Below are 27,838 nucleotides of genomic sequence, written 5' to 3'. Positions count from 1 at the left end.
TGTGTGTGTGTATTTCTTTAAAGGGAAGTGTGTGTGTGTATTTCTTTAAAGGGTAGTGTGTGTGTATTTCTTTAAAGGGAAGTGTGTGTGTGTGTGTGTGTGTGTGTGTGTGTGTGTATTCCTTAAAAGGGAAGTGTGAGTTAATCAGCTGTTTGATATGTATATCAAAGGTTTCTCTGAAGTGCCTTCAACAGCAGAGGGCTTTTATTTTTAAATGCCCCCCCCCCGTCCTGATTGGCTGTTTGACTTGATCCTGTTGTATTGTAATGTTTCAGTATTTTACTAAAGGGAAAAGTTAGAAAATAACTTAAAAATAAACTAATTATTCTTCTGATGCCGTTTCCTGTTTTGTGTGTGTGTGTGTGTGTGTGTGTGTGTGTGTGTGTGTGTGTGTGTGTGTGTGTGTGTGTGTGTGTGTGTGTGTGTGTGTGTGTGTGTGTGTGTGTGTGTGTGTGTGTGTGTGTGTGTGTGTGTGTGTGTGTGTGTGTGTGTGTGTGTGTGTGTGTGTGTGTGTGTGTGTGTGTGTGTGTGTGTGTGTGTGTGTTATAATGTTCAACACTGACATTTATTTGGATTTTAAAACTTTGAAATATTATTATGGTTCATTTTTTAATAGTTCTTTATTTTTAGCAAAATTACAGGTTAAGTAGTTTGATAATAATAAATAGTGTTTACTCTGAAGACACAGCTTTAAAATGTATCTTTTAAAAAGTATTAACATTATTATTAAATGCAATTATAATGTAAAGAAACACCTTTAAAATGTATTATACAAAATAAATAAAGTTTCCACATTTTATTTTAAATGTATTATTATATATTTATATAATTATATGTTTTAAATACAATATAGTTATTTCGTGTTTTTTGTATTATATATATTAACTTGAATTGAGAAGACTTGGTTCCCTAAACAGCTTTTTTTTTTTAATTGACATTATTGTGCCAGGATTAAACTTTAATTGATGTTACTTTCTGGGTCGGTCTCCTCGTCCGTTACAGCTCGTCCTACTCGTTCAGTTTTTACAATTTCTGTTAACATGTTTCATTCTACATCTCCTCATAGTTACAGGGGTTTCCCACCTCACACAAACTGAGCTGTTTCTATTTTACAGACAGAAAGAGAAAGAGACATCATCACCGACTGTTTATAGAAAGCTGTGAAGAGAAAATGAAAGAGAAAATTGTGTAGTTCCAGTGTGTGTCCTGCAGGGGGCGCTGTGGTCTGCACTGTTTTCACAATAACACACACAGAGAGGGGGGTATAAAGAGAGCGTGTGAGACTCAGAGAGGAACAGAAAGGCTGGAGACCCTCGGCTTCACTCGTCTGGATTTTACCCCGCGACTGGTTCTGATTTCCAGAGGAACGTCGACGCAGAGCAGCTGCTTCATCCATCCATCATTCAGTCATCCATTCATCAGCCTGTTAATCCTCTGAGGAGTGAGATGTCTCCACTGTCTGTCTGCCGGATCTCTGCTCTCTCAGGTAAGACTATTATTATTATTTATTTATTATTATGTTGTACTTTTTATTTCCTCATATTTTTTTGTTTTTATTACAATATTTATTTTATTATTTTATTTTATTTGTATTTTTACACATTTTCTAATTATTAGTTTTTTCCTCTTTGTGTCTTGTGATTAAATGTGTATACTGTGGTTTTTATTCCTGTTTCTTTCAATAAGAAAAAACACATTATAATAATACAGGACAGTCTTTAAAATAATAACAAATTAATTATAATAATTGTTTTGTTTTTTACTTTTTAAACTTGGAGTTTATTTGACCGTCTCTCTGTGTAAATTATTATTTAAATTGGATGTTAAACTGTTATATAATAATATTACCTCTTATAATAATAATAATAATAATAATAATAATGCTAAACAGACGCTGGTTAAGGAGTTAATATATAAAAGGTTTTTGTTTTTTCATTTTATTGATTATAAATCAGGTTATCAGTTAACCTCAGCCGACCTCTCCGTGAACTCCTGGATCTATTTGACTTTACCTGATGGTTAACGTGTTTCAGGCGAAGCTGGAGGTCATTACATTACGTCACATGACATCACATTACATGTCACTAGTTAGACGCTTTTATCCAAAGTGACTTACATACTCAATATTGTGGGCAATCCCCACAGGAGCAGTTTGGGGTGAAGTGTCTCAGGGACACAACGACATGCTGACTGCAGTGGGGTTTGAACCTGAGCTCCCCTGATCCCAACACCAACGCACTAGCCCACTGCGCCACACGCCTCCCTCGGTCACAGCTGTTTGTTGTTATTATTACGGTGTTGTATTTTAGTGTTGCCTCTGTGTTTAGTGTCCTGTCTGTGACTGTGTGTGGTAGTGTTACCACTGACAGGTCTCTCTTGAAAATGAGACCTTGTGTCTCAATGAGATTTTACACCTGTATAAATAAAGGCTAAATAAAAAAATAAAAATTTAAATTATCCTGTAATGATCCCACAGTAATAAGTGTTTATTAAATGTGTCTGAAGACAGTTTTTAATGGATGATATATAATCTGTGGGATTGATTTTAAATGATGAGATCAGCTGTGTCGTTAATCATTTGTGTTCTTCTGAGACGCTCTGTGGTCCAAACTGGAGCTTCAGGTTTCTACCAAAAAACTGAAGAAATCTCAACAAATTAAAACACAATTGAAAGATATTCTTTTTATTTTAACTATTTAATTACTAAGTTTATACACTTTTATTTTTACTCTAGTCTTTTTCTTCTAAGTTTGCATTTTTTCTTTTATATTTGCCGATTAATTTTATAGAATATTTGCATTTTTTTTCGTACTATTTCTTACTTGTTTTTACTATTTATTTTTACTGTTTTCATATTTTTTCGTCGTTTTCTTCTAAATTTGTGAATTTTTTATCTTTTATATTTTTCAGAGAACAGCTGTTCTTATTGTTTATTTCCGACTTTCTTCTCTGAACTGAATCTCCTCTAACGTCTGCGTAATGTATTCATTTGAACCTAAAGGACCCTCAGACGGTGCTGTTGTTACAGACGTTAGTTTGTTATCAACCATTAATCACTTGCATTACAACTGATTAAATCTTAAAATACTAAGGCCCCGGCTCCACGAGGACGAAAACGGGTTGAATCCGCATATTTCTCATGCGTATAGCCCTCTAAGCTCGACGACGCCGTAAGGGAAACGTAGAAACAGACCCCGCAAACGACAACGGGTCCAAAGGTGGATAGATCTGGGAACGGAGCGCTCTGGGGGGTCCAACGGGGCCGTGGAGTCGCCTATATGGTCATTCGTTTTCATAGCCCCGCCTCTCCCCCGCAGGGTTGCTATCGTGCTCCAGTCGCTACTGACCATGCTACAGTTCTTTGTGCAACATCTACAGGAGCTCCTCCTTGAATTCAGATTATTTATCTTTATCTCGATATGGACATAAACGCGAGTGAAGTCTAATCTGACAGGACGGAGACACGCAGCTCCTGCCGCTGTGATGCAGCGGGAGCAAAACACACACTTCAAGTCAGATCATCACCCTTAGCTATTTTAATTACCTCTCAAACTAAACTAGTTATAAATATGTTCATTTTTACTGTCGGGTCACTCATTACTGGATCAGCTGCTGCATGAGACAGACACTGACGCTGTCAGAAGAGAGGAAAAAGAGAGGACAGGCTCCGTGTATTTGATGATTATATATCATTATATCGTCGTTATTCATTTGTTTTAAAGCTCAATAAATAACAAAGAAGACCTTTGACCGGCACTTTTATCATTTTGTCCGGAAGATTTAAACTTTAACACACGTTGACCGGCGAAAAACTCTGCCCGGTTCTGTCGGCCCCCACCGCGGAGAATACACAGAAGTGCAGCCATGACAACCATTCTTCTTCGCTGCTTTTGTGGAGGAAGTTACAGCGCCACGTACAGGCTCAGCATATGTACTGCAGCTTTTCCAGCGTTTGGATGTAAACGGAGCCGTCTCGTGGAGCTTGACACAATCCGGTGTATATTGCGTGGGGACGGAAGGTTTTTTGCGGTTGCATTTGCGTTACTCCGATGCGTTTTGCCGTATTTGTCCTCGTGGAGCCGGGGCCTAACACTCCCCCCCCCCTCCCCTCCCTATCAGACTATTCTGATATTTCATGTTGTTGTTTTCCTCCCAGCTGTGCTGCTGCTGCTGACGTCGTGGTGCGTTCAGGGACTCCTCCAGGTGGACGTGTTACCCAGAAGGCCTCTCATCAGGCTCGGGCAGTGGCAGCAGCTGTTCTGCCGGGTGCAGGGATGTCCCACAACGCCGACCGTGTCGTGGTCGTGGCTGAACGACCGGCCCCTCGCGGCCTCAGTGAAATCCAATCAGAGCGGCTCCTCCGTGACCTTTGACCCCGTCAGGATGGACCACGAAGGAACCCTGCAGTGCCGGGTCCGCTGCGGGGAGGAAAGGGGGAAGAGCCTCAGCACCCTGTACCTCTACTGTAAATACACACAATATATATATACACAATACTGCAGAACTTAGTATATTATATTCTGTACACAATACTGCAGAACTTAGTATATTATATTCTGTACACAATACTGCAGAACTTAGTATATTATATACTGAACACCAGGGATCACCAACTACATTTGTCCAAGGGCCAAAATTATTCCTAGAGACACTTTCGGGGGCCAGCGATTTATATATATATATATAGCCCTGAATTTTGAAGTTGTTGACCGGGTTGGGGGGGGGGGGTGGGGGGTGGGGTGGGGTGTGTGCTAGTGGAGCACGCTCATGTACTGTCAAGTCGGGCTACTGCGGAGCGCATAAAGAAGACTCTTCACGCTAACGAAGGATCACTTCTTCTTCAGGGCAGGGAAGGCTACGCAGTGCGCAGGCTACTGTCTCGCAGCTGCTGCCTCTCTGTTGGACTCCGGTACTGCACATTACTCACGAGACGTTGTAAAAAAAAAACGAGTGGGGGGGGGAATGCACTAACCACTCCTCCAGCGCCACAGCGCGTGCCGGATGAGAATGTCTGGCGTGCCAGATTTGGCCCGTGGGCCGCCAGTTGATGATCACTGCTGTACACAATACTGCAGAACTTAGAAGTATATTATATATATAAGATGGATTTTATTTACATAATCAGAATCAGGTTTATCACCAGTGACACGTACGAGGAATTTGACTTGGTGTCGTTTAAAAGCAAAACACAAAAATTAAAAACACAGATAGAGAACTATTTTAAGAAAACTATAATAACATAAAAAAAATACAATATATAGCAAAATAAAATAAAGCAGTATTTACATTGAAATAGGATGGAATCAAATGTAAAATATGTGCAGTAAACAGATATTGTCAACATTGTGTAAATAAATAGTAAACCCTGTATAATGTCTGTTTATAATGAGTAAACCTCTGTGTTTGCAGCCTTCCCATCGGACCCTCTGATTGGTGGACAGGAGCGGCTCAGGTTGGGGGCGGAGTCTGTGCTCACCTGTCAGGTGTCTGATGTGTACCCCCTCGAGCAGCTGACGCTCAGCTGGCTGCAGGGAGACACCGTGCTGCAGAGCGCCAGGGGCGCGGAGCGCTCAGAGTACCGGTTCAAACCCCAGGAGCAGGACCGGGGGCGGAGCCTGATCTGCAGGGCGACGCTGGACCTGAAGGACCTGCCGACGGAGGACCAGACCCGCGAGACTGAAGTTCTGCTGGATCCGCTCTGTGAGTGAAGCTCTGGGGATCACATGCTCGGGGATATCATAATAATAATAATAATAATAATAATAATAATTGTTGAATTGTTGAAAAATCTCAGCGGCTTGAGCTTCAACCTCAGGATCCATGTATCTGTGATCCTCTCCAGAATGGAAGTAGTCATCACATACAGAGCATCAACTAGTTCCTGAACAGTGTCCTTCACATGCTGATATCCAAGAGAGGGAGTTACACAGTCACAAGATGGAGGAATAGAAAGCAGTATTCAATGTTTACTTCAGATTAGCTCCACGTCAGAAATGAGCATGCTTGTCATATGTCTATCTCCATAGAGGCTGAATCATCATGTTAATCACATAGCTATCATATGCCTCAAACAGTCCTGATGCTCTTCTAGGTAATCAGACATCCTGTCACGTTCACAGCTACAGTTGGGATACCTTTGTTATCAAGTTACTCTCATGTTGGAAGAGGACGTTCAGTGTTTTCCCAACAATGAAATAAGTCCTCCTCCTCAGTCGCTCCTGTGGTGACGGAGATCCCCTCCTCTGTTCTGCTGATGGCCGGCGCTCCTTTCGTCCTCTCCTGCTCCGCGAAGGGAAACCCGGAGCCGCAGATCAGCTGGAGCTTCAGGTCTGCAGGCGGACAGGTGGAGGCGAGCGGACCCTCTGATAGGCTGGAGATCGCTCAGGTGAGGCTGAGTGACGCCGGACGCTACGACTGCGAGGCGAGGAACAGCGAGGGGAATCACAGCACCAGCGTGGAGGTCAGAGTGCACGGTGAGAGAGAAGTTTGTTTTAACGTCTCTGATGAGAAATTCTGACTTTCTTCTGACTATTTCTCAAAATTCTGACTTTTCCACAAAATTCTGACTTTTTCTCCAAATTCTGACTTTTTCCCTAAAATTCTGACTTTTTCCCTAAAATTCTGACTTTTTCCTCAATATTCTGACTTTTTCTCAAAATTCTGACTTTTTCTCAAAATTCTGACTTTTTCTCAAAATTCTGACTTTTCCCTAAAATATCTGAACTTTACATTGGAGGTCAGAAATGACGTCACAGCCCAGTTTACTGCGTTCATGTAGCACAAGTCGGAAAAATATTGCCACCCACAGGAAAGTTGTTGTTGTTTACATCTTTCGCAGTTCACCATCACCCAATATTTTTAGGACTACGTTGAAAATGTTCACATTTGACTTTTAATTCTTGGCTATTATTGAATGATTTTTCCAATTTCTGAAATGTATTTTTTAGAAATGTTTCACGTGTTTTCCGGATGTTTTTCACACACTCTGAACCGGAAGAGAAATAAAACTATGATTCGAGGAGCAAAGCTGTTACAAATGTATATGTTAAATTATCAAAGTGTTCCAGTTTAACCGAACGCTCCATAACTCACCTGTCCCCCCCCCCCACAGCCCCCCCCACCAACACCTCCCTGTCAGTGAGTCCAGGTGAGCAGGTGCTGGAGGGGCAGCAGGTGACCTTTACCTGCCAATCAGACGGAGCCCCGCCCCCCACGCTGGTGCTGAGGAGGGAGGGGGAGGAGCTTCAGAGGACAGACTCTGCCTCCTCCTCCTCTCTCTCCTTCAGTCTCTCCTCCGCCTCGCTGCAGGACTCCGCCTCCTACGTGTGTGAAGCATCCAATCAGTACGGAGCTCACCTGGTGAACCGATCCATCGCCGTCACAGGTACGGCTTTACCGTCTTAATTAACCATCTCTGAAGCGGACAAAATCATATAGAAATAAAACAGATAATTCACTTAAAAATAACACAGCTGAGGCACCAGTTAGCGGATCTTACGCAGGGCAATGACCCAAGACAAGAATATCCGTTTGTGCATTTCATTACGATCCAATATCATTTACAAAGAACAATTCACAGGTTTCCTATATTTCTCTCCTGAAGCCTTTCCTATGTCTTTCCTTCGTGTGGCTTCACCCTGATAAAGAACCATGTGCCTACTAGTGCTCGACTCCCACCTCCACCTGTTTCCATTATATACAATCACACCAGGCGCTCTGACATGCCTTCAGAATACAAGCTTAGAAACGACTTTAACTCACTATAAACAATAACAGCAAGAAAATCAATGTTTAACTTTTCAATAATATGAAGCTCCAACAATCTCTGAATATTCTGGATTTTCATTGTTTGTGTTCAGTGCACGGTCGTTGTAGCGCGTTGTGTTGTTGTTTACATGTAGTCGTGTTTATACGGTGTTGTTGTTCTGTCAGCTCACCCCCTGCAGGTGGATCTGAGTCCCCTGGTCCCTGCAGCAGATCGGGGTTCAGATGTGTTGCTCACCTGCCGGGCCTCTGGGTGTCTCCTCCCCCCCACCTTCACCTGGAGGAGGACTGACCAGAACCACACCGTCCTCCAGGGGTCACACCAGAACCAGAACCACACCCTCCTCCAGGGGTCACACCAGAACCAGAACCACACCCTCCTCCAGGGGTCACACCAGAACCAGAACCACACCCTCCTCCAGGGGTCACACCAGAACCAGAACCACACCCTCCTCCAGGGGTCACACCAGAACCAGAACCACACCCTCCTCCAGGGGTCACACCAGAACCAGAACCACACCCTCCTCCAGGGGTCACACCAGAACCAGAACCAGTCCCTGCTCCTCCTGCAGGATGTGGACCTCCAGGATGAGGGAGGGTACAGCTGTGAGGCCGAGTGTGACTCTGTGATCCGGACCGCAGAGATCCAGGTCCACGTCTTCTGTGAGTCCCCTCAAATAAACATGGCATCAACTTAACAGCTGTTCCCTCAACAAACTGACCTCATGACAAACCAAGGAACCTCTCTAGTGGCTTGGCCCAACCAAGTTGAAACCAAGGGATAATTAATAGTAACAGAATACACAAAGGGACACTGACAAAACCCAAATCTCCTGTTAGGATGTGAAATGAAATTTGAAGTGGTTTTGGATAAATAAGATAAGATAAGATGTACTTTATTAATCCCACTTTGGGAAGTGTTTTTTGTGGGTGTAGTGGTTTTGGGGTTTTGTACTCTTGCTGGTTCTGACTACCATGAGTAGTGCTGCGACCTTTGGATATAGAGAGCACAAGGTTAACATGATTACTGATCAGAATCAGTCCACAGAGAGGGTCATATAGACGTTCTTCCAGCTCCTCGTCTTCTGTGAGTCCGAGACCCCGTTAGGGTGTGACATAAAAAATACTTTAGCCAAGGGGCAACCTTCAAGTCTGAGAGAAACCCCCTCTGAAGGAACACAGGGGTTTTAGCCTCTGCAGATATCAATACAATAAAATATCTGAATTCTGACTTTTTTTCTAAAAATTCTGACTTTTTTTCTAAAAGATCTGACTTTTAATCAAAATATCGGAATTCTGTTGTTTTTTTATGACTTTTTTTTCCAAAATTATGACTTTTTCTCTCATAATCTCGAGAATCTGACTTTTGCCAACAAAAAAAACTTCTTTAAAAAAAAAAAAATAATTCAGACTCAACATTTTTGACTTATTGCTTAAATGTCAGACTTTTTCTCAACATCTCAAAATGATGCTTCCTTACTTTTACATTGGAGGTGGGAAATAGGAGTAAGGTCATACCCGAGTTTACTGCATTTCAGAAGCATAAGTTGGAAACATATGGCCATCTGCAGGAGAGAGAGAACACCACAACAAGCAGAATAGAGCCTCTCTTCAATGCTCGGTAGTTTTAGCTCCACCCTCTTACGTCACTTCTGGTTTCCCAAAATCAACATAGAGACTGCAAAATAACAACAAGGTGACAGCCAACAAAACAACATGCCAAACGTGGGGCTTCGAAACTGTAGTCCACAATCCAATGGGTGATCATAGCGTTCATTGGATTGACTTCAAATTTGGCAGATATTTTTCTCAGGTTCCAAAGAAGCAGAGATTCAAGTGTGAAGTATTTTGGAAGTGCGGTTATCCAGGAATCTGCTTTGAAGAATGCAGGAGAACAGGCATAGGGACAGCACTAGACAGGATTAAATTAGACACTGAGACATTCCTGCAGGTCTCTCTGAGGGTCTCTTGAGGGTCTTTGAAGGTCTCGAGGGGGGTCAGGGTCTCTCTGAGGGTCTCCCGAGGGTCTCTGAAGGTGTCAGAGGGGGGTCAGGGTCAGTCTACACTTCAGTTTGCCTGACGGTCAGACCAGAGCGGTCGAAGGTCACAGAGCCCCTCCCTTCTGTTAGATTATATATATAGAAATGTATTTATTAGGATAAACCCCTTGAGATGCACCATCTGGTTTTCAAGGGGGTCCCGACAAAAGCAACGTGTTACAGACAGACATGAACAACATAACAGAAAGCAAAGCATGACAAACCACGTACCATCTGTTCAGTAAAATGCATGAAGTAATACCTACAATCATTACAATGTGATAGATAGTGTTTGACAGATCAGTTTGATCAATAACAAGAGCAGCTGAAAGTGAGATGATGAGGCTGAAACGTACCCACTGATGATCTAACAACAGCAGGTCAAGTACTCCAGTCTGTTGGGGCTTTACACGTCAACGCTCTTCTGACAATGGACAGAGAAATAAATCTGGACAGAGTGTCTAACTTAATAATTTGACGAGTAAGGTACAAAAATACTGCTTTAAATAAGGGGGAATGCATTTAAATATAAGTTGAAGCCAACGCAGAGGGAGAGTCCTCTCACTGATCTGTGTTGAATCTGATCCGAGCAGGACACACTGACAGGAAGTGACACAACAGGGGAGCAGGGCCACACACACACACACACACACACACACACACACACACACACACACACACACACACACACACACACACACACACACACACTGTACACCCCCTCACATAGTTCCAGTAAGACACAGCTCCCCCGCAGAGACATTGGACCCTCAGTTTGTTCTGTCAGGAGTTCATGAACCTCTCACAGGAACATAAAATCCTTTCAGACACACTTCATCAGATAACGATAGAGACGATAGACAGAAGTAAACTGTTTTTTTAAACAGGACACATCTTTAAGTAGTACTGTAGTTGTAAATTAGGAAAGAGTGTAAATAAAACAGAGATTATCAATAATGTGCAACAACCTTCAAGTGCCTAAAATAAACTCTCAGTGTGTTGGTGGAAAATGTCCGCTACTCAGTGAGTGGCTTAAAAAAGATAACTTCCTGTTGTCTCTTTAGTGACTGTGCTATGCATCAGCGTAAATGATTATATATAGCCGTCACTTTAACACGTCTCACTTTGAAAGAGGAGAGGAGAGTTAATAGAGCTGGAAGTCATGTTTTTAAATAACAACACAACCTCGTTTATTGCCATTTAGTAGGTTTATATATCGATTTTACGGCCACTATATATTAGTGAGAAAGAGAGTGGAGCTACAGTGAGTACAACCAACATTAGTAAACTGTGAAAATGACATTTAATGGAGTGAAAACACAAACTGTGAAACAAGGACAACACCAGGTAGCTGCCTGTCAATCAAAGTTAGCCCCGCCCACAAGCATACGCCGCTTTATTGTCTATTTTACTTTTAATGGGACTATCATTTACTAAATGAACATCATGCTGTGTTGAAGAAGACTTGGAGATACAGATTGAGACCATCAACTCATCAGGACAATGTTTACTGAGGTAATACAGAGAGAGAGAAGTAGGGACATGTTCTCATAGACTTCTCTACAATCTGAGGTAATACATCAAATCAAATCAAATCAGGTTTTATTTATATAGCACATTTAAAAGCGATTTTTGGTCGAGCCAAAGTGCTGTACATGTAATAAAAACACATTACTACAAATCACAATAAACGACAATAAATTACAACAGATATATCTTAAAAACAAAGTAAAAATAAAACACAGGGAAAAGTCAGGAGTCGTGCTCCGCTCTAATGGCGCATTTCCATTGCAGCGCGTAGCTCGCTTTAAGCGTGCCGTGTCGTGCCGTCCCCTTTTTTGGTTGTGCTTCCACTAGGCCTCGTTCCGGCGCGGCACGGCGCGGGGCCACTTTTTCCCCTCTTTTCTGGCCCTAGAAAATTGTGGTTCTATCGGGGCCAACAAACAGGGCTGAGTCGGGCTGAGTATGCTAAACTAGAGAGAGGAGCGCTGGCAAGAGGGCTAGAACTACAACAAGATGGACATATTTGACCGTGATTTAATTGTAATACACGTTTCAAAATGATGCCGAAGTAACAACATACTGATACCGGTTAGTAAAAACCATGAATTAATGCTTTGTCAAGTCTGCAGACAGACGGCAGGCGAAAAACCTTTTAAAATTCGTGTTTTTCTAGATGGAGATTGGCTAAGCTAACGCAGTATATGCCCCGACCGTCCACACTCACAACAACGGCCTATACAGACATAAATTAAGCAGCGACTGTATTCACCATGACACAGGCAGTCTGTGGTGTGTACTTGTTTAACTTTTGTCGAGTTTCTGAACATATATAAGGAGCTGTGAGCTCTGAGTGCTCACAGCTAACGGCTGTGTTGTGTTTCTGGATTTCTCATTGAAGATGACGTCACGGCTCCGCCTACACTGCGTTACTATAGTAACTACCCCAGTTCCTAAACTGTAATGGAAGCGCAGCATGAAGTGAGTCGGCCCTGTTAAGGCCCAACGCGGCCAAGCCGTACCGAGCCGTACCGAGTGTGGCCGAGGCCGACCGTGTAGTGGAAATGCGCCATAAGGCCAGAGAGAAGAAGTGTGTTTTTAGTTTAGAGGTCTGGGCCGACCTCACATGGAGGGGCAGAGTGTTCCAGATACATCAAGAGAATAACCAGGATGTGTTATCGATGATGTATCTCTAACTCTCCGGATGTTTCTTCTCGCAGCGTTCCCGTCCGATCCGGTTCTGGAAGCTCCCGTTCCGGTCCTTCTGGGTCAGGAGGCGGTTCTTCGTTGTAACGTCACCAACGTGTTCTCAGCCAATCAGATGAGGATCCTGTGGTTATCTGGCAACAGGACGCTGATGTCCGAGTCGCTCAGGTTCTCCGGTTCCTTACAGAACGTCTCGTCTGTTCTTCAGTACCAGGTCCAGGAGGATCAGCCGGTTCTGGTCTGCAGGGCGGAGCTGCTGAGGGAGGACGGAGACGTTTGGAGGTCCAGGACGACGGGTGTAGCTCTAAAGGTTCACTGTGAGTGTCTGAGCAAATAAAATACTTCCTGTTAGAGGCTTTTATTGTGAAGGAGCTATTCTTTTTATCTCAGATTGAGGTTTTGTTGAATTTAAATTCAGGCTTTGTTGATTTTAGATTAAAGGTTTTGAAAAGCACAAGTTAAGGTTTTAAAATATTGTTCCTCTCAGATTTTTTATTTTTTTAATCTCAGATTCAGGTTTTGTAAATCTCCGATTGAATAATTTGGGATTAACAAATTCACGCTTTGTTTATCTCAAATTCTGGTTTAGTCGAACTCCGATTCAGATTTTGTCAAACTGAGTTTCAGGTTTTTGAAATCTGAACCAATGAGTCCCGTTTGTGTTGCAGATCCTCCGAGGGGAACCTCCCTGTCAGTGAGTCCAGGTGAGCAGGTGCTGGAGGGGCAGCAGGTGACCTTTACCTGCCAATCAGACGGAGCCCCGCCCCCCACGCTGGTGTTGAGGAGGGAGGGGGAGGAGGTTCAGAGGACAGACTCCGCCTCCTCCTCTCTCTCCTTCAGCCTCTCCTCCGCCCGGCTGCAGGACTCCGCCTCCTACCTGTGTGAAGCATCCAATCAGTACGAAGCACAACTGATGACCCGATCCATCACCGTCACAGGTACGTTACTGTTGCCAGTGGTGTAGTACTATGACTCATTGAGAGTAAAAGTGAAGCCAAAACTCAGAGCCATGAGGCGCTCCATGTGAGAGTGTTAGGCCCTTATTTAGTTTAATTATTAGTTTAATATTTAATTGGCACATTAAAAATTATATAAAATATAATCGAAAACCTAGAGGACCGAGTGCAGAGCCTTGAGGAACTCCACACGAAACATTTATTTTCCTAACTCTCTTGTTTTTGGTGATTTCACACTAAAAACATTCAGTTAAAGGTCATCATGCTATTTTTAGGCAATAGCATAGGTCTCAGATATATACAAATATATAAAAAACATGTCTATGAGGTGTTTTGCTCTAAATACCTAACAGATCACCCATTCTAGCCATGCCTCATATCCCTCTATTTCACTTCCTGTTTCTAAAGTGCTGATTTGGGGTATAAAGCTTTAATAAGGAGGGGTCTGAGCCAGGGGCGTCGCCTGGACCTGAAAACATTCGGGGCTTAGCCCACAGTGGCGGCGGCACTACAGTGGCATTTTTTACTGCAACACTCCCCACACGCACACACACACAGTACACCCGCGACTGTTACAATGAAGGCTCGATAATCAGCTCACGGCATATAGGCAGGGGTAAAGTGGTATTTGTTATGAGTGGGGGGCGGACCTCACCTCCTCTAGGGGGTCCGGGGGGATGCTCCCCCGGGAAGATTTTTTTTTAAATATTGAAGTTAAATGCATCAATCTGGTGCACTTTGAGAGCAAAATGAAGAGATCTATGGATACCTCTCTCAACACCCATATGAAGCAGAACTGTAAACAGATGTACTTTTTCTTTATGGATATTTTACTAATCACTCCCCTTTTAAACTCTATTCTTGTTTTACTGCCATATAGTATTTCATAACTGTTTTTCCTTTATTCTCTTATTTTTTTTATAACTATAATGATCATATGAAGGTGTGCCGCGGAAACACTCTTTTGAATAATTTGTGACCAAACCGTTTGAGACCCACTGAGATAACTTAGACTAAAGTTAAGTATCTAAACACTCAGAGAGTCCTTTAGCTCACCTGAGTCTCTCAGTCTGAGAGGAGAGGACTCTCCTCCAGCTTGTTGTGGAACAAACAGCTCCTTATGTCCGTTAGTGCAGCTAGCTAACCAGATGCTAACAACACGGTCCCTGCTGGCACCGGTCCCTCCCTCCCCCTCTCTCCCTCTCTCTCTCTCTATCACACTAAATGCGCTATTGCCGCACACACACACAGAGCCAGCTTGAATGACACAAGCACACGTTTATTTCCATGCAACTCTCTGATTGGTCTGGTGTCATGCCTCTGTTGCATTCACTGAACACGGGAAATTACAGTGCTGCCGTCCTCTCGTGTCATGATGAGGTTCACGTAAAGCCCGGTTAATGTATTATATTATTGAGGGAGAATTGTCCGGGGCTACAGAAAAAACATTCGGGGCTAAAGCCCCGGATGCCCAGGCCAGGCGACGCCACTGGTCTGAGCTCATGCGGGACCCGGCAGCTACTGTCTAAACTAAATACTGCCGTGATGAAACGCCATATCATGGATTATCAAGGATTCTTTCTGAAACAGTATGGAGCTCAAAGGCTTTCTCTCTTGCCGGTTATACCACAAGGTGAGTTCCTTTTTATTTCCTGCTTCTTCACACACATGCTCTCCAGTACAGGTTAGCTCTGAGTGTTAGCCATGCTAATGTAAACACTGACCATATTACGTCCAAAACAGTCGGGCATTGTTTCTGATAGCAACGTTTCTGATAGGGCCGTGGGTCCACATTTCAGATATTACGTCATATCGGACGCAAATCTGGATCAGCTCCGTTGTTCCCCCGTTTTTAGAGATTTGGGTACGGAGGAAAAGAGAGAGGGTTTTATTTCCTGATGCTGCGTGAGTTCCCTGACACACCGGGGACACATGTTTATGTATAAGAGACATCAAAAAATGCATTTTGCATGATAGGTCCCCTTTCAGTTAAACATAAGTAGACGTATTTTACGTACAAGTATGATACATTAATTTGCAATACATTCCTTTGATTGAAGTCCAGTTGAAATATAGACAATTTGTTTTTGATGGGCATTAATTAAATTAACATCTTGCAGTGAAATCAGTGCATATACAAATCTAAAACTAGCTTACAATTTTATTAACCTCAGATTGGGTTCTGTTGATTTTAATCTTGTTAAACTCAGATTTAAATTGTGTACATTTCAGATTCAGGTTTTGTTAATCTCGGATTAAAATGTTGTGAACCTCAGACTTATTTACAACAATAAGATGGACTAACTGGATGCTAACTAAATCGAATATGTTTTCATAAATGTAATCCATGCTACTTTGTGGGCAGGTTAAGCACAGTTATTAAAAAGGTCAATAAAAAGTTTGTTTTAACTTCCTCTGAATGATAATAACATTTTTGGTGGATGACAGACTTTATAAATGTTCCCCCGGTTCCTCTTCTGCTTCTTGCTTCATGAGTTTCTGTGGTTGTTGTGACAGACGTTATCTGAAGAGTCTCCCTCCTTCACAAGATGCTGAGCTGCTGTGGACAGAAATAAACTGTGACTCTGTGCTCAGTAATGTGTCGGCCTCCTGAGCGAGCAGCTGATCACATCCACAGATATTCAGAGATATTCACATACATATATATATATGAATAACTTCAGTGAACATTAATGGCGCATTTCCACTGCAGCCCGTAGCACGGTTTAAGCGTGCCGTGCCAAACCTGGCCCGTTTTTTGTTGCGTTTCCTCTAGGGGTAGTTCCGGCTAACGGGTACTCGTTCACAGTTTTTCTGGCACTCCAAAATCAAGGTTCTTTCCGGGCCAACAACCGGGCTGAGTATGCTAAACTAGTGACGTGAGTGGCTACAACTACAACACAATGAACACATTTGACCGTGATTTAATTGTAATACACGTTTCAAAATGATGCTGAAGTAACAACATACTGATACCGGTTAGTAAAAACCATGAATTAATGCTTTGACAAGTCTGCAGACAGACGGCAGGCGAAACACCTTTTAAAATGCGTGTTTTCTAAATGGAGATTGGCTAAGCTAACGCAGTATATGCTCCGACCGTCCACACTCACAACAACGGCCTATACAGACATAAATAAAGCAGCGACTGTATTCTCCATGACACAGGCAGTCTGTGGTTTGTACTTGTTTAACTTTTGTCTAGTTTCTGAACAGATATGAGGAGCTGTGAGCTCTGAGTGCTAACAGCTAACGGCTGTGTTGGTTTTGTGGGGTTCTCATTGAAGATGACGTCACGGCTCCGCCTACACTGCGTTACTATAGTTACTGCCCCAGTTCCTAAACTGTAATGGAAACGCAGCATAAAGTGAGCCAGTCCTAACGAGGCCTAACTATACCGTACTAAGCCACTGCTAAGATTTCCCTTTCTGTGGTCTTGCTATTTAAAAGTATACATGCATTGAGTAAAAGGACGTTTTAGATTTGTTATAGAAACTATTGATGATGATTTCCTCAAATTTCCAATAAGATAAGATGAGAGGTACTTTATTGATCCCAAATTGGAAAGAGTTTGCGTTGCAGCAGCATAAAAAACAAGGCATTGCACATGAGTAGAAATGAAAGAGTAGAAATAAACCATTCTATAATTTAAACATCTCAAAAAAGAATTAAAACAGCATTAAAAAGTAGATAATATACAGTAGAGTAGACCGTGAAGATAAAACAATCTATAAACTCTGACAATAAAACACTGAATTCTAATATTAGAATTTAGAGAATTGAATCCTAGAAAATGGCATCTGGTGAAATAAAGGAAATTGCAGTGGTTTAAGACCTCAAGTAATGCAAAGAATACAAGTTCAAATTCATTTTTAAATACCACAATACTGATGTTTTAACTTAGGCAGAGTTCATAAATCACTATTTGTTGGAATACATTTGATTTTCTTTAAGTTAAGGCTTAGTAAAAAGCATTTTTAAAAAGGTGTTTTTAGAAGTTAAAAGGCAGCACATTGAGTGTTTTAAAGGTTAATCATATGATCTTACATTACATTACATTACATGTTACTTGTTAGACGCTTTTATCCAAAGAGACTCAATACTGAGGACAACCCCCACAGGAGCAATTTGGGGTGAAGTGTCTCAGGGACACAACGACATGCTGACTGCAGTGGGGTTTGAACCTGTGCTCCCCTGATCCCAACACCAACACACTAGTCCACTGCGCCACACGCCTTATACAAACCATTAAACTGCTCCCGTTATAAACTCTGCTTCACCAAACAGTTCAGTTTCATTCTTTCACTTTTGAATTACAGACGTTCTGTCAGGAGGTTTTTCCCCAGAGTTATAATCGAAAGATAAAAGTTGTGATGCCCTTATCTTAGTGTTAAAAGTTGTCTTGTTTTGACTTTCCATTGAGACTCCCTTCCTGTGTTTGACACTAAATGATCCTCCTTCACACTTCCTGAGAAATCTTCCTCCTCATTGTTGAAACTACTGTTTCGTAATCCCTGCCGAGCATCTACGATAACAAAAAGCTATTTTTCATGGATTCATCTACAGATATTTTGCAGATTAAATAGTTTAAAAAAGTCCAGTGACTTTGATATAAAACAGAGAAAGTTAATCCATTATCAAAGTAGTTGTAGATGTAGCTTCTGTCAATCTTCTAAAGGGTCTCTATTCTGCTTGTTGTGGTGTTCCCCTTCCTGTATTGTGTTATATAGGTTTTAGTGCATGTAAATGGTCTGCATTATATTCCAACTTATTTTTTGTCATACTCTATTTTGTCATTTTTGTGTGTATAAACATGCTGCTGTGCCGTGGAAACAAATCCCAATATTTGATAATAGAGGATATGTAATCCATAAAGAACACACTGGGCCAGGTTAAGTAAAAAGAAAAAGGCTAAAATAGAGACTTTTTCATATCTAAGAAACCGTCAATAGGCGCTTTCACACCGGAGTACTTTTCCCCCCGAACTAGGCAGATAGGGGGGAGATTTGGTTTCACACCAAGAAGGATCTGGGACTAGTCCCTAGTTCGCGCGAACCTTTTCACCCCCAGATAGTCCCTGCTAGAGAGGTGGTACTTTCCTGAGGAGGAAATGGTTCGTGGGTGTTTCTCAATCTCGAGTACGCTTGCTTGGTAGCACATGTTTTCCGAGTCACTTGCTTCAGAAGCGAGGCAAGAATACTTCCTGGCATTCGGAAAACGAAGAGTGGAACAGGCTAGCAAGTGTGCAGGTGTGCGTCATATGAGAGGCCCCGCCTTACATTTTCCGCCACAGATTTGGGGAAATTGGTCCGTGCGCAAAGCATTGTGGGGATTTTTAGACCGCGGAGTCTACACAAGTGCAGCCTCGATATTTCTCCAAACGAAGTACGCCGGGCTCGGTAGATTTCCAAGTATGCTGGACATTGGAACAGTCCTTCGGCGGCACTCGATGACGTAGTATGCTTGAAATAGTGGCTCTGAAGCAGCTTTACTCGCGATTGAGAAACACCCGGTGTGTCGGCCACACTAACAATTTCTGATTGGCTCGGTGAATTGCAAACCACGCCCCGTAAGACTCAGAAAAGTTTTGTGATCCCAAAGCAGAAGAAGAAGAAGAAGTGACGTCAGCGGCTTCATTTTCCTAATCCTCCCTCAGGGACTTGTTCCGGTGAGAACGCGATCTACTAGGACAGTTCGAGGGACTAAAGAGTTCAGGGGAACAAGTACCGGGGACAAGTACCGGCTAAGTACTTGGTGTGAAAGCGGCTATTGTTTCCAAAAAAGGGGATATTTCACTGCTAGTTGGGCGAAAAGTAGCATTTTATTTTCATGAATAGAATAAAAGTTTGACGTGTTTCACTAGCCCTAACCCTAAACCCTCTGCATGAATGAGGTGTGAATGGATGAATGATGTATGTAAAGCACTTTGAGGGGTCGAAAAGACCTGATAAAGCGCTATATAAGTAAAGTTCTGTTACCATTTACCATTTCAGAAAGACTTTAAATCAAATGTCTGACACGCTTTCACATTATAAAGAGTATTAGTTGTTCAGCAAAGCATTATAATCTTAATCTGGTCTCCACAGCGCCCCCCAGGAACACCTCGGTGCTGGTCCTGCCCTCTACGGTGGTCCATGAGGGACAAACCATCACCGTCTCCTGCCACACCGTCTGCTTCCCGCCCGCCGCCGTCAGTCTGAAGAACCTGGCCAATGGGACGGAGCTATACTCGTCCAACGGCACCTTCCTATTGGTCAACGTGACGGCCAGAGACTCTGGGATGTACCAGGTCAACGTGACCAACGAGCTGGGGTTCCAGGTCAGAGTGTTCAGCATCCGGGTCAGAGGTCAGTGCTGTCTCCCTTTGACTTAATATATGTTTTATGCATTATCACAGACAAACTGAACCGGAAATTCTAAGTAATAAAATGTCCTTGTATGAGACTCTTTACATAGATTTAAAAAAAATTGTTTTAATAATAGTTTGAATTTTTTGGTTGTATTTCTTACAATTGATCTTTAACTGTGTTTATGTAAGCACCATATATACACCAAGGGAAATTCCACGTGTGAACCTAGTTGGCAATAAACCTGTTCTGATTCTGATTCGGTAGTAAGGGTTCTTGTAAATCACAAAGCTATTTGTTACTCTGATTATTACCTGGGGAGGGGGAGATAGTATTGTTTTTATTAGTAAATGTTCTATGTTTTTGGTTTGTGAAGCACTTTCAGAATCAGAATCAGAATCCCTGTATTAGTCCCGCAGAGGGGACATTTACATTGTTACAGCAGAAAAGAGCCAAAGACAGCTTCATGTTACCTGGTATATATTGCAGTTATTAACGGCATATATATATATTGCACATATTGCACATAGTTACCTTTTGTGTATGAAAAGTGCTAAATAAATAAAGTTTAATTTGATTCTGACATGGTTAACAACATCCTGGTTTATTTGATCCTGAATGTGTCCTCCTCCACACAGAAAGGAGCTCCAGTCCTCCCAATCTCGGCAGCGTTCTCATCCCAGTCCTCTGCTCCGCCGTTGGGCTCGCCGCCGCCGCTCTGCTCCTCGACTTGCTGAGGAGATCCAGGAAGAAAGGTTTCTATCAGCTGCCGCAAACTGCACCGCCGTCAGCCTGAGGGACGCTAACCGCGGGCTACTGACTTTCAGCATGTGGCTACCAGTTTACATCAAGTAGCTACCCCTCAAACATGTGGCTAGCATCCCCAAACATGTGGCTAGCATCCCCAAACATGTGGTTAGCATCTCTAAACATGTGGCTAGCATCCCCAAACATGTGGTTAGCATCTTCCAACATGGTGGCTAGCATCTCCAACATGTGGCTAGCATCTCCAAACATGTGGCTACCACCTCCAACATGTGGCTAGCATCTTCCAACATGGTGGCTAGCATCTTCCAACATGTGGACTATCTCCAAAAAAGTGGCTAGCATCTCCAAACATGTGGACTATCTCCAAACATGGTGGTTAGCATCTCCCAACATGTGGCTAACACCTCCAACATGTGGCTAACACCTCCAAACTTCTGGCTAGCATCTCCAAAAATGTGGCTAGCATCTCCCAACTTTTGGCTAGCATCTCCTAGCATGTGACCACCATCACCAACATGTGGAGTATCTCCAAACGTGTTGCTAGCATGTCTAAACATGTGGCTAGCATCCCCAAACATGGGGCTAGCATCCCCAAACATGTGGTTAGCATCTCCAAACATGTGGTTAGCATTTCCAAACAAGTGGACGGAATTTCCAAACATGTGGCTAGCATCTTCCAACATGTGGACTATCTCCAAACATGTGGCTAGCATCACCAAACATTCTGTGGCTACCTTGTAATTGCACCTTCTGTTTTGATATGCTAACATGTGGCTACTGTGTCCAAACATGTGGGTACCACCCTCCTAATTTGTGACTGCTAACATGCTAACCTGTGGCTTTGATAGCTCAACATGTGGCAACCACTTTTCAAAAACATTACTGCATCATTCCTGGACACTCCGACAACATGGGACTACTTTGTGAGCGGGATTTTACCACTTGACAATTTATTTATAAAGTTTGTTTATATAACTATCATGTGCTTGGATACTACTTCACAACGAGATACTCCAAGTTTCAAAATGTCGCTAATTGTGCCTTCCTTGTTCTAACTTGTGTCTTTTATATGGTAGCGCATTGTTACTTTGTCCAAACATGTTGATGCCACCTTCAAAATGTTGACTGCTAAATGTGGCTACCAGATTCCAACACATCATTCCGGGACACAAAACTACATGATACAAAACAACTTGTTTTCTAACTATCCTGTGCTTGGCTACCACCTCGTAGCATGCGGCTTTGATAATCAGACATGAGATTAGCTGTATTAGTTGTTTAGGTGAACACTGGTGTATTTCTCCATGTGATTCTGGATTATGTCAGAAAATAATCTCAGTGTCAAACAAACGTTTATGATAATTACATGTTTACTTCAGCAGGATAATCTCCACATGTTAACACCACTTAATGATTTCTGAAGTAAAAAGCTAACGTTAGACTATAAAGGAACTACAGCACGGTCACATGACTTCACGTCACCACCGCTAAACTAAAGGAGGCTAATGTTGGGCTATAAAGGAACTACATCACGGTCACATGACTTCACGTCACCACCGCTAAGCTAAAGGAGGCTAATGTTGGGCTATAAAGGAACTACAGCACGGTCACATGACTTCACGTCACCACCGCTAAGCTAAAGGAGGCTAATGTTGGGCTATAAAGGAACTACAGCACGGTCATGACTTCACGTCACCACCGCTAAGCTAAAGGAGGCTAATGTTGGGCTATAAAGGAACTACAGCACGGTCACATGACTTCACGTCACCACCGCTAAGCTAAAGGCGGCTAACATTGGGCTATAAAGGAACTACAGCACGGTCACATGACTTCACGTCACCACCGCTAAGCTAAAGGCGGCTAATGTTGGGCTATAAAGGAACTACAGCACGGTCACATGACTTCACGTCAGTACCGCTAAGCTAAAGGCGGCTAATGTTGGGCGTGATGACGTTAAGTCGTCTTATTAAGTCCACTTGTTGGCAACCTCCGTCTTTCAATTCACCAGTGGGGTATTTACTGACACAGTCTAATGCTATCCTGCTAACGTGATGTTTCCATATCCCAACATGTGACTACACAACCCAGTCTCACGACATTTCATGTTATAGTCACGAAATTAATTTAATCTATTGATTCGTGCCTGCACCACGTCTTTTTGTCCGGTCGGGTCTTGGAAGACCGGAAGCTGTGTGGTTCATAAAAACATTTTCTTACTCAATATCTTACCCTAAGCCTAACCCTTTTATTTTAAATTGTATAATGTCTGAGTTTTTTTGCCGTCCACGAGGAAAATAAATGTGGCTCAGAGCCTCAGAATACTGAAATCTGTATTTTTTTTCTTCTTCTAATTAGTTATTATTTGGTGCAGGCACGAAACATACTACCAATAGAAATACATTGCTTCTAAAATCGTTCTGTGTCAGAATACTGAAATCTGTATTTTTTGTGTTGGTGAACACGAATCAATAGATTAATTTTCGTGACTATAACACGAAATGCCGTGAGACTGTGTTGGACTACACTACCTGATGCTCTGTATATATGAACAGCAGCTAACATCATTTTATAGATATGCAGCACATTGTGCATCAGTGAGTTTTAATCACAATCTTTGTAAATGTGTTTGTTGCTTTATTTGAGGCAGTGTGGAAAGGTGGTTTACTTCATGAGCCCCATGCAACAAAGGTCCAAGTTGCTCCAGGTGTAGAATGTGTTTTCAGTGAACTGTCCCTTTAAAAAGTTTCCTCTGGATCACATCTTCGGACACGAGTGTTTTTATAAATGAGCAGAAGAGGATCCCTGCTGGTTTGGTACTTCGTTTTTATCTTCAAATGTTCTGCTGCAGATCTAAAGTGTTTCTCTTTCTGTGCTTTTATTAAATATATTTATTTCTTCATTGTGTCGTTGGAACATGATTACACCTTCTGGGAATTTCCTGTGAGTCAGCGGCCGAACTTTCTCTTTCTCTTCAGGCCCAGAGTTTACTGGAAGTGTGCAGATTAACTTTGTGTTTCACCGATTGTGTTTTTACACGCCTCGACTTCACGAGAAAAGAAAAAAATGTTTTCTTGTTGTTCGGCTGGAGGTCCGTGAAGAGGAAACTAAATCCTCTGAGTGACGTCCTGAGGCTGAAGGTCAGGAGGGTCAACGGAGTCTTCAAAGTCTATAGCGTTTAAATAAGCGGCAAAAATGTAAATAACTTGTAATGTAGGTCACAGCTGGGATACGTTTTCTGGCAGTGGCTCAGTCAGTAGGGGCTTGGACTGTGAGCCGTAGGGTCGCCGGTTCAAGTCCCCGAACAGACCTAAATATGGAGTGTGGACTGCTACTTGGAGAGGTCCCAGTTCACCTCCTGCCCTGCCGTGGTGCCCTTGAGAGCAAGGCACCGGACAACCCCCTTCCCCCCTCACTCCCATTGCTCCCCGGGCGCTGTACAATAGCTGCCCACTCCTCCTAGTGCTAGACTCCTGGTGCTAGTCTCCTGGTGCTAGACTCCTGGTGCTAGACTCCTGGTGCTAGACTCCTGGTGCTAGATTCCTGGTGCTAGACTCCTGGTGCTAGACTCCTGGTGCTAGACTCCTGGTACTAGACTCCTGGTACTAGACTCCTGGTGCTAGACTCCTGGTGCTAGACTCCTGGTACCAGACTCCTGGTGCTAGACTCCTGGTGCTAGATTCCTGGTGCTAGACTCCTGGTGATAGACTCCTGGTGCTAGACTCCTGGTGCTAGACTCCTGGTGCTAGACTCCTGGTGCTAGACTCCTGGTACCAGACTCCTGGTGCTAGATTCCTGGTGCTAGACTCCTGGTGATAGACTCCTGGTGCTAGACTCCTGGTGCTAGATTCCTGGTGCTAGACTCCTGGTGATAGACTCCTGGTGCTAGATTCCTGGTGCTAGACTCCTGGTGATAGACTCCTGGTTCTAGACTCCTGGTGCTAGACTCCTGGTGCTAGACTCCTAGTCTCCTGGTGCTAGACTCCTGGTGCTAGACTCCTGGTGCTAGACTCCTAGTCTCCTGGTGCTAGACTCCTGGTTCTAGTCTCCTGGTACTAGACTCCTGGTGCTAGACTCCTGGTACTAGACTCCTGGTGCTAGACTCCTGGTTCTAGTCTCCTGGTGCTAGTCTCCTGGTGCTAGACTCCTGGTGCTAGACTCCTGGTGCTAGACTCCTGGTACTAGACTCCTGGTACTAGACTCCTGGTACTAGGATGGGTTAAAAGCAGAGAACACATGTCACTGGGTGCTGTGTGCTCTGCATGTGAGACCATTAAAGAGGGTTTCATCCCTCCCATTCCAATTCAAATATTTATTTTCAGGCAAAAACGTACTTTATGAAAAAATAGATGTTTTTGCCCTTAATTAAGTTTCAGGTTTGCCCCCCAAGATTTACATATTTAAAAAAAATAATGTCTTATATTTCTGTTCCTCGTCTCAAAGTGAACTCCCTCTGAGGCTGGAGCAGCAACATGAGGCCCTGGCAGAGGGACCTGTCTAATTCCTGGCTCTCTGTCTCTGTTTTATTTAACTAGCCGAACGAATTAATTAAACTTCTTCTTCCTCTTTGTATTTGTTTTTTATTCAACACGGAGCTCTTGGGCTGCTCAGCCCGTCGTTATGGAAACAGGAAATGTGTGAACGAGTTTCTCTCAGGTTTGTTTTTCAGAATAAAAAACTTGTGGGGTCTGTATACCACACACACACACACACACACACACACACACACACACACACTTTCTTTCTGTGCCACTTTCTACTTCTACTCCAATACAATTCAAAGGGAAATAATGCAGTTTCACTTCACTACATTATTTTAAATATGATGTTTTCATGTAGAGACGCCTCCATTTGACTCCTTTGTTTACTCCAGGAACATAGTGACACCACTATGGAACACTTGCGCTCCAACACATTGTAGATGATAGGCTAAGGGGCGGGACATCTATAAGCTGGTTGACCAATCACAACAGAGCCGCCCAGCTAACCAACAGGCAGTTTGAGACATTAAAGCATGGAGACATGAACCTGAAAATTAGATAGGGCGGATTTCAGATTCTTATATACAAATATTATTATCTTTAGTGTGTGTTTTAAATGTTCTTGTATACTCATTAGTGTGTGTCTCATTAGTGCTTGTTTCTTAAATAATTAAAGAACACAGTACCATCTGTACTCTTTGTACCACCTTGTCATTTCAAAATAAATGTTGTAGCTTTATGGAGGTGCATAATAATACATGTGATTGAAAGCTTGTAAGATTTATTATTATTATTGTTTTGTGCATCAGGATTGAGTGTCTGAGCAGCAGGAGGTCGGAGGTCAGATCCCTCTCTGGTGAATAATATGTTTCTGCTGTTTTTACTTTCGTGATGCGTTCAGTGTCCTGCCGGGCCTCCGTGACTCCTGACCTCAGCTGAGTGCAAGAGGACGGAGCGTTCTGCTGCGTCCCCTCATTTTAATCTGCTGGCATTTCCTGTCGCTTTGTTTTTTCTTCGTCAGCAGCTCCTGTTCAGACATCAGATCATCTTTATTCAACTTTCACTTCAATATCTCTGACCGTCGTTAATGTGTGGAAGTATTGAGTTTTTACATCTGGAAACCATCAAAACATCAGATACAGGCGGTGCGGGGCGAGGGGGTGGGTGACAAAAAACAAGATACTCACCCTCATGTGTCGGGTTTTATGGGAACCTGATTTTAACAGGGAAGTAAACCTCAACTTTGACACCTATTTTCTTTTATATTTAACGCTCTGTGTAGAAGTATTTATTACGGGGGCCAACAAACGCTCCATCAACAACACATGCAGTATTTAGAGAACATTCAGCAACTTGACCAGGGGACACTAAAGAGTGACGCACACAGCTGGGAGACCAGGGGACACTAAAGAGTGACGCACACAGCTGGGAGACCAGGGGACACTAAAGAGTGACGCACACAGCTGGGAGACCAGGGGACACTAAAGAGTGACGCACACAGCTGGGACGTTCAGGATCATAAAGCTGAACAACTGTCTCTGTCTCAGAGTTAGAAAGCCTCATAACTGTAAGTACCTGTTGGCGTCTTCTGAGGAGGTTGCTGAGGTTTGTGGTCTCCATGGAAACTGATGAGAAAATCCTCTCGTCACACACACACACACACACACACACACAGTGATTTCATAACAGTTTTTACATTAATTTACACATTGAGTTTAATTTATACAGAATGAAGGGCAGGAGGGAATTACATTTTTTGTCAGACAGGAAATAAAAAATATAATTTAGAAATTACTCGATAAAGCAATTAACCAATCAATCAAATAATCAATTTATGTAGCATGTAATAATTTATTTAAACTAAAATACTTATTTTGCAGAGACCACCTCTCTTTCTTTGTGACTTTTGGATACGTTGTTATTGTTTTATTATATTTTGACGTTTATTGTAATGTAAATGCTTCTTTATGTCACGTGTAACATTGGTATGAATTATTTATTATTTTAAAGTTGTGTTTTAGTGTTGAAGCAGGACTCTGATTCAATCCAAACGAAAGATAAAGACTAAAGTGAGTTTCAGTTGATCTGATCTGATCAGACAGTAGCCCAGACTTTAACCTGAGAGTCAACAAGAGAAGACACACACACACACACACACACACACACACACACACACACACACACACACACACACACACACACACACACACACAGTGGATTGAGGCGCCCTCTGCTGCTCTAAAACAACACTGCATTTAGGACTTTTATTTTGAAAAACAACCCGTTTTTGAACACTGTAAATCAGAATAATCAAATAAATTAAATGTTTTCTTTTTTAAATGTGTTGTTGTTCTGATACTGAATAAACCAAACTTTAGTTGTGAGAGTATACAAATCCTGAGAGAAAAACATCTGAGTGAAGATTTTTATTAAAATAAAGTTAAAAGTTCAGAATCAGAATCAGGTTTATCACCAGGTAGGTTCACACATACGAGGAATTTGACTTGATGTCGTGGTGCAGACATAAAATATGAAACAAGAAATCTTTAAGGACACCGTAATAAAATATAGTTAAATAGCAATAAAATAAAGCAGTAATTTACAGCGAAATAGAATGCTATGAATGAATTATAGAATATAAAATATGAAATATGAAATATGAATATGTGCAGTAAGCAGTATGAACATCGTGTGCATTAATGTAATGCATATAGGGACTATGTTGTGGCTGAGGTAAGTGTCAGTGGGGGGGCCGGGCCTTGTTTAGCAGGGGCGGTTCT

General features: G+C 42.6%; 1 protein-coding gene across 1 annotated transcript; it reads left to right on the top strand.

Moving 5' to 3' along the window:
* Window positions 1-948: 948 nt before the first annotated feature.
* vcam1b (vascular cell adhesion molecule 1b) lies at window positions 949-21,559 on the top strand. The gene is made up of 11 exons (XM_034149860.1): window positions 949-1,486; window positions 4,157-4,465; window positions 5,410-5,700; window positions 6,213-6,473; window positions 7,112-7,384; window positions 7,933-8,113; window positions 8,330-8,427; window positions 12,524-12,826; window positions 13,178-13,447; window positions 19,552-19,812; window positions 20,451-21,559. Exons 1-11 carry the CDS (start codon window positions 1,447-1,449, stop codon window positions 20,606-20,608), a joined length of 2,445 nt encoding a protein of 814 aa, XP_034005751.1. The 5' UTR covers window positions 949-1,446; the 3' UTR covers window positions 20,609-21,559.
* Window positions 21,560-27,838: the final 6,279 nt, after the last annotated feature.

The sequence above is a fragment of the Trematomus bernacchii genome, unplaced genomic scaffold, assembly GCF_902827165.1.
Source record: "Trematomus bernacchii unplaced genomic scaffold, fTreBer1.1, whole genome shotgun sequence".
Classification (NCBI taxonomy): Eukaryota; Metazoa; Chordata; class Actinopteri; order Perciformes; family Nototheniidae; genus Trematomus; species Trematomus bernacchii.
This window is presented reverse-complemented; position numbering and strand designations above follow the sequence as displayed.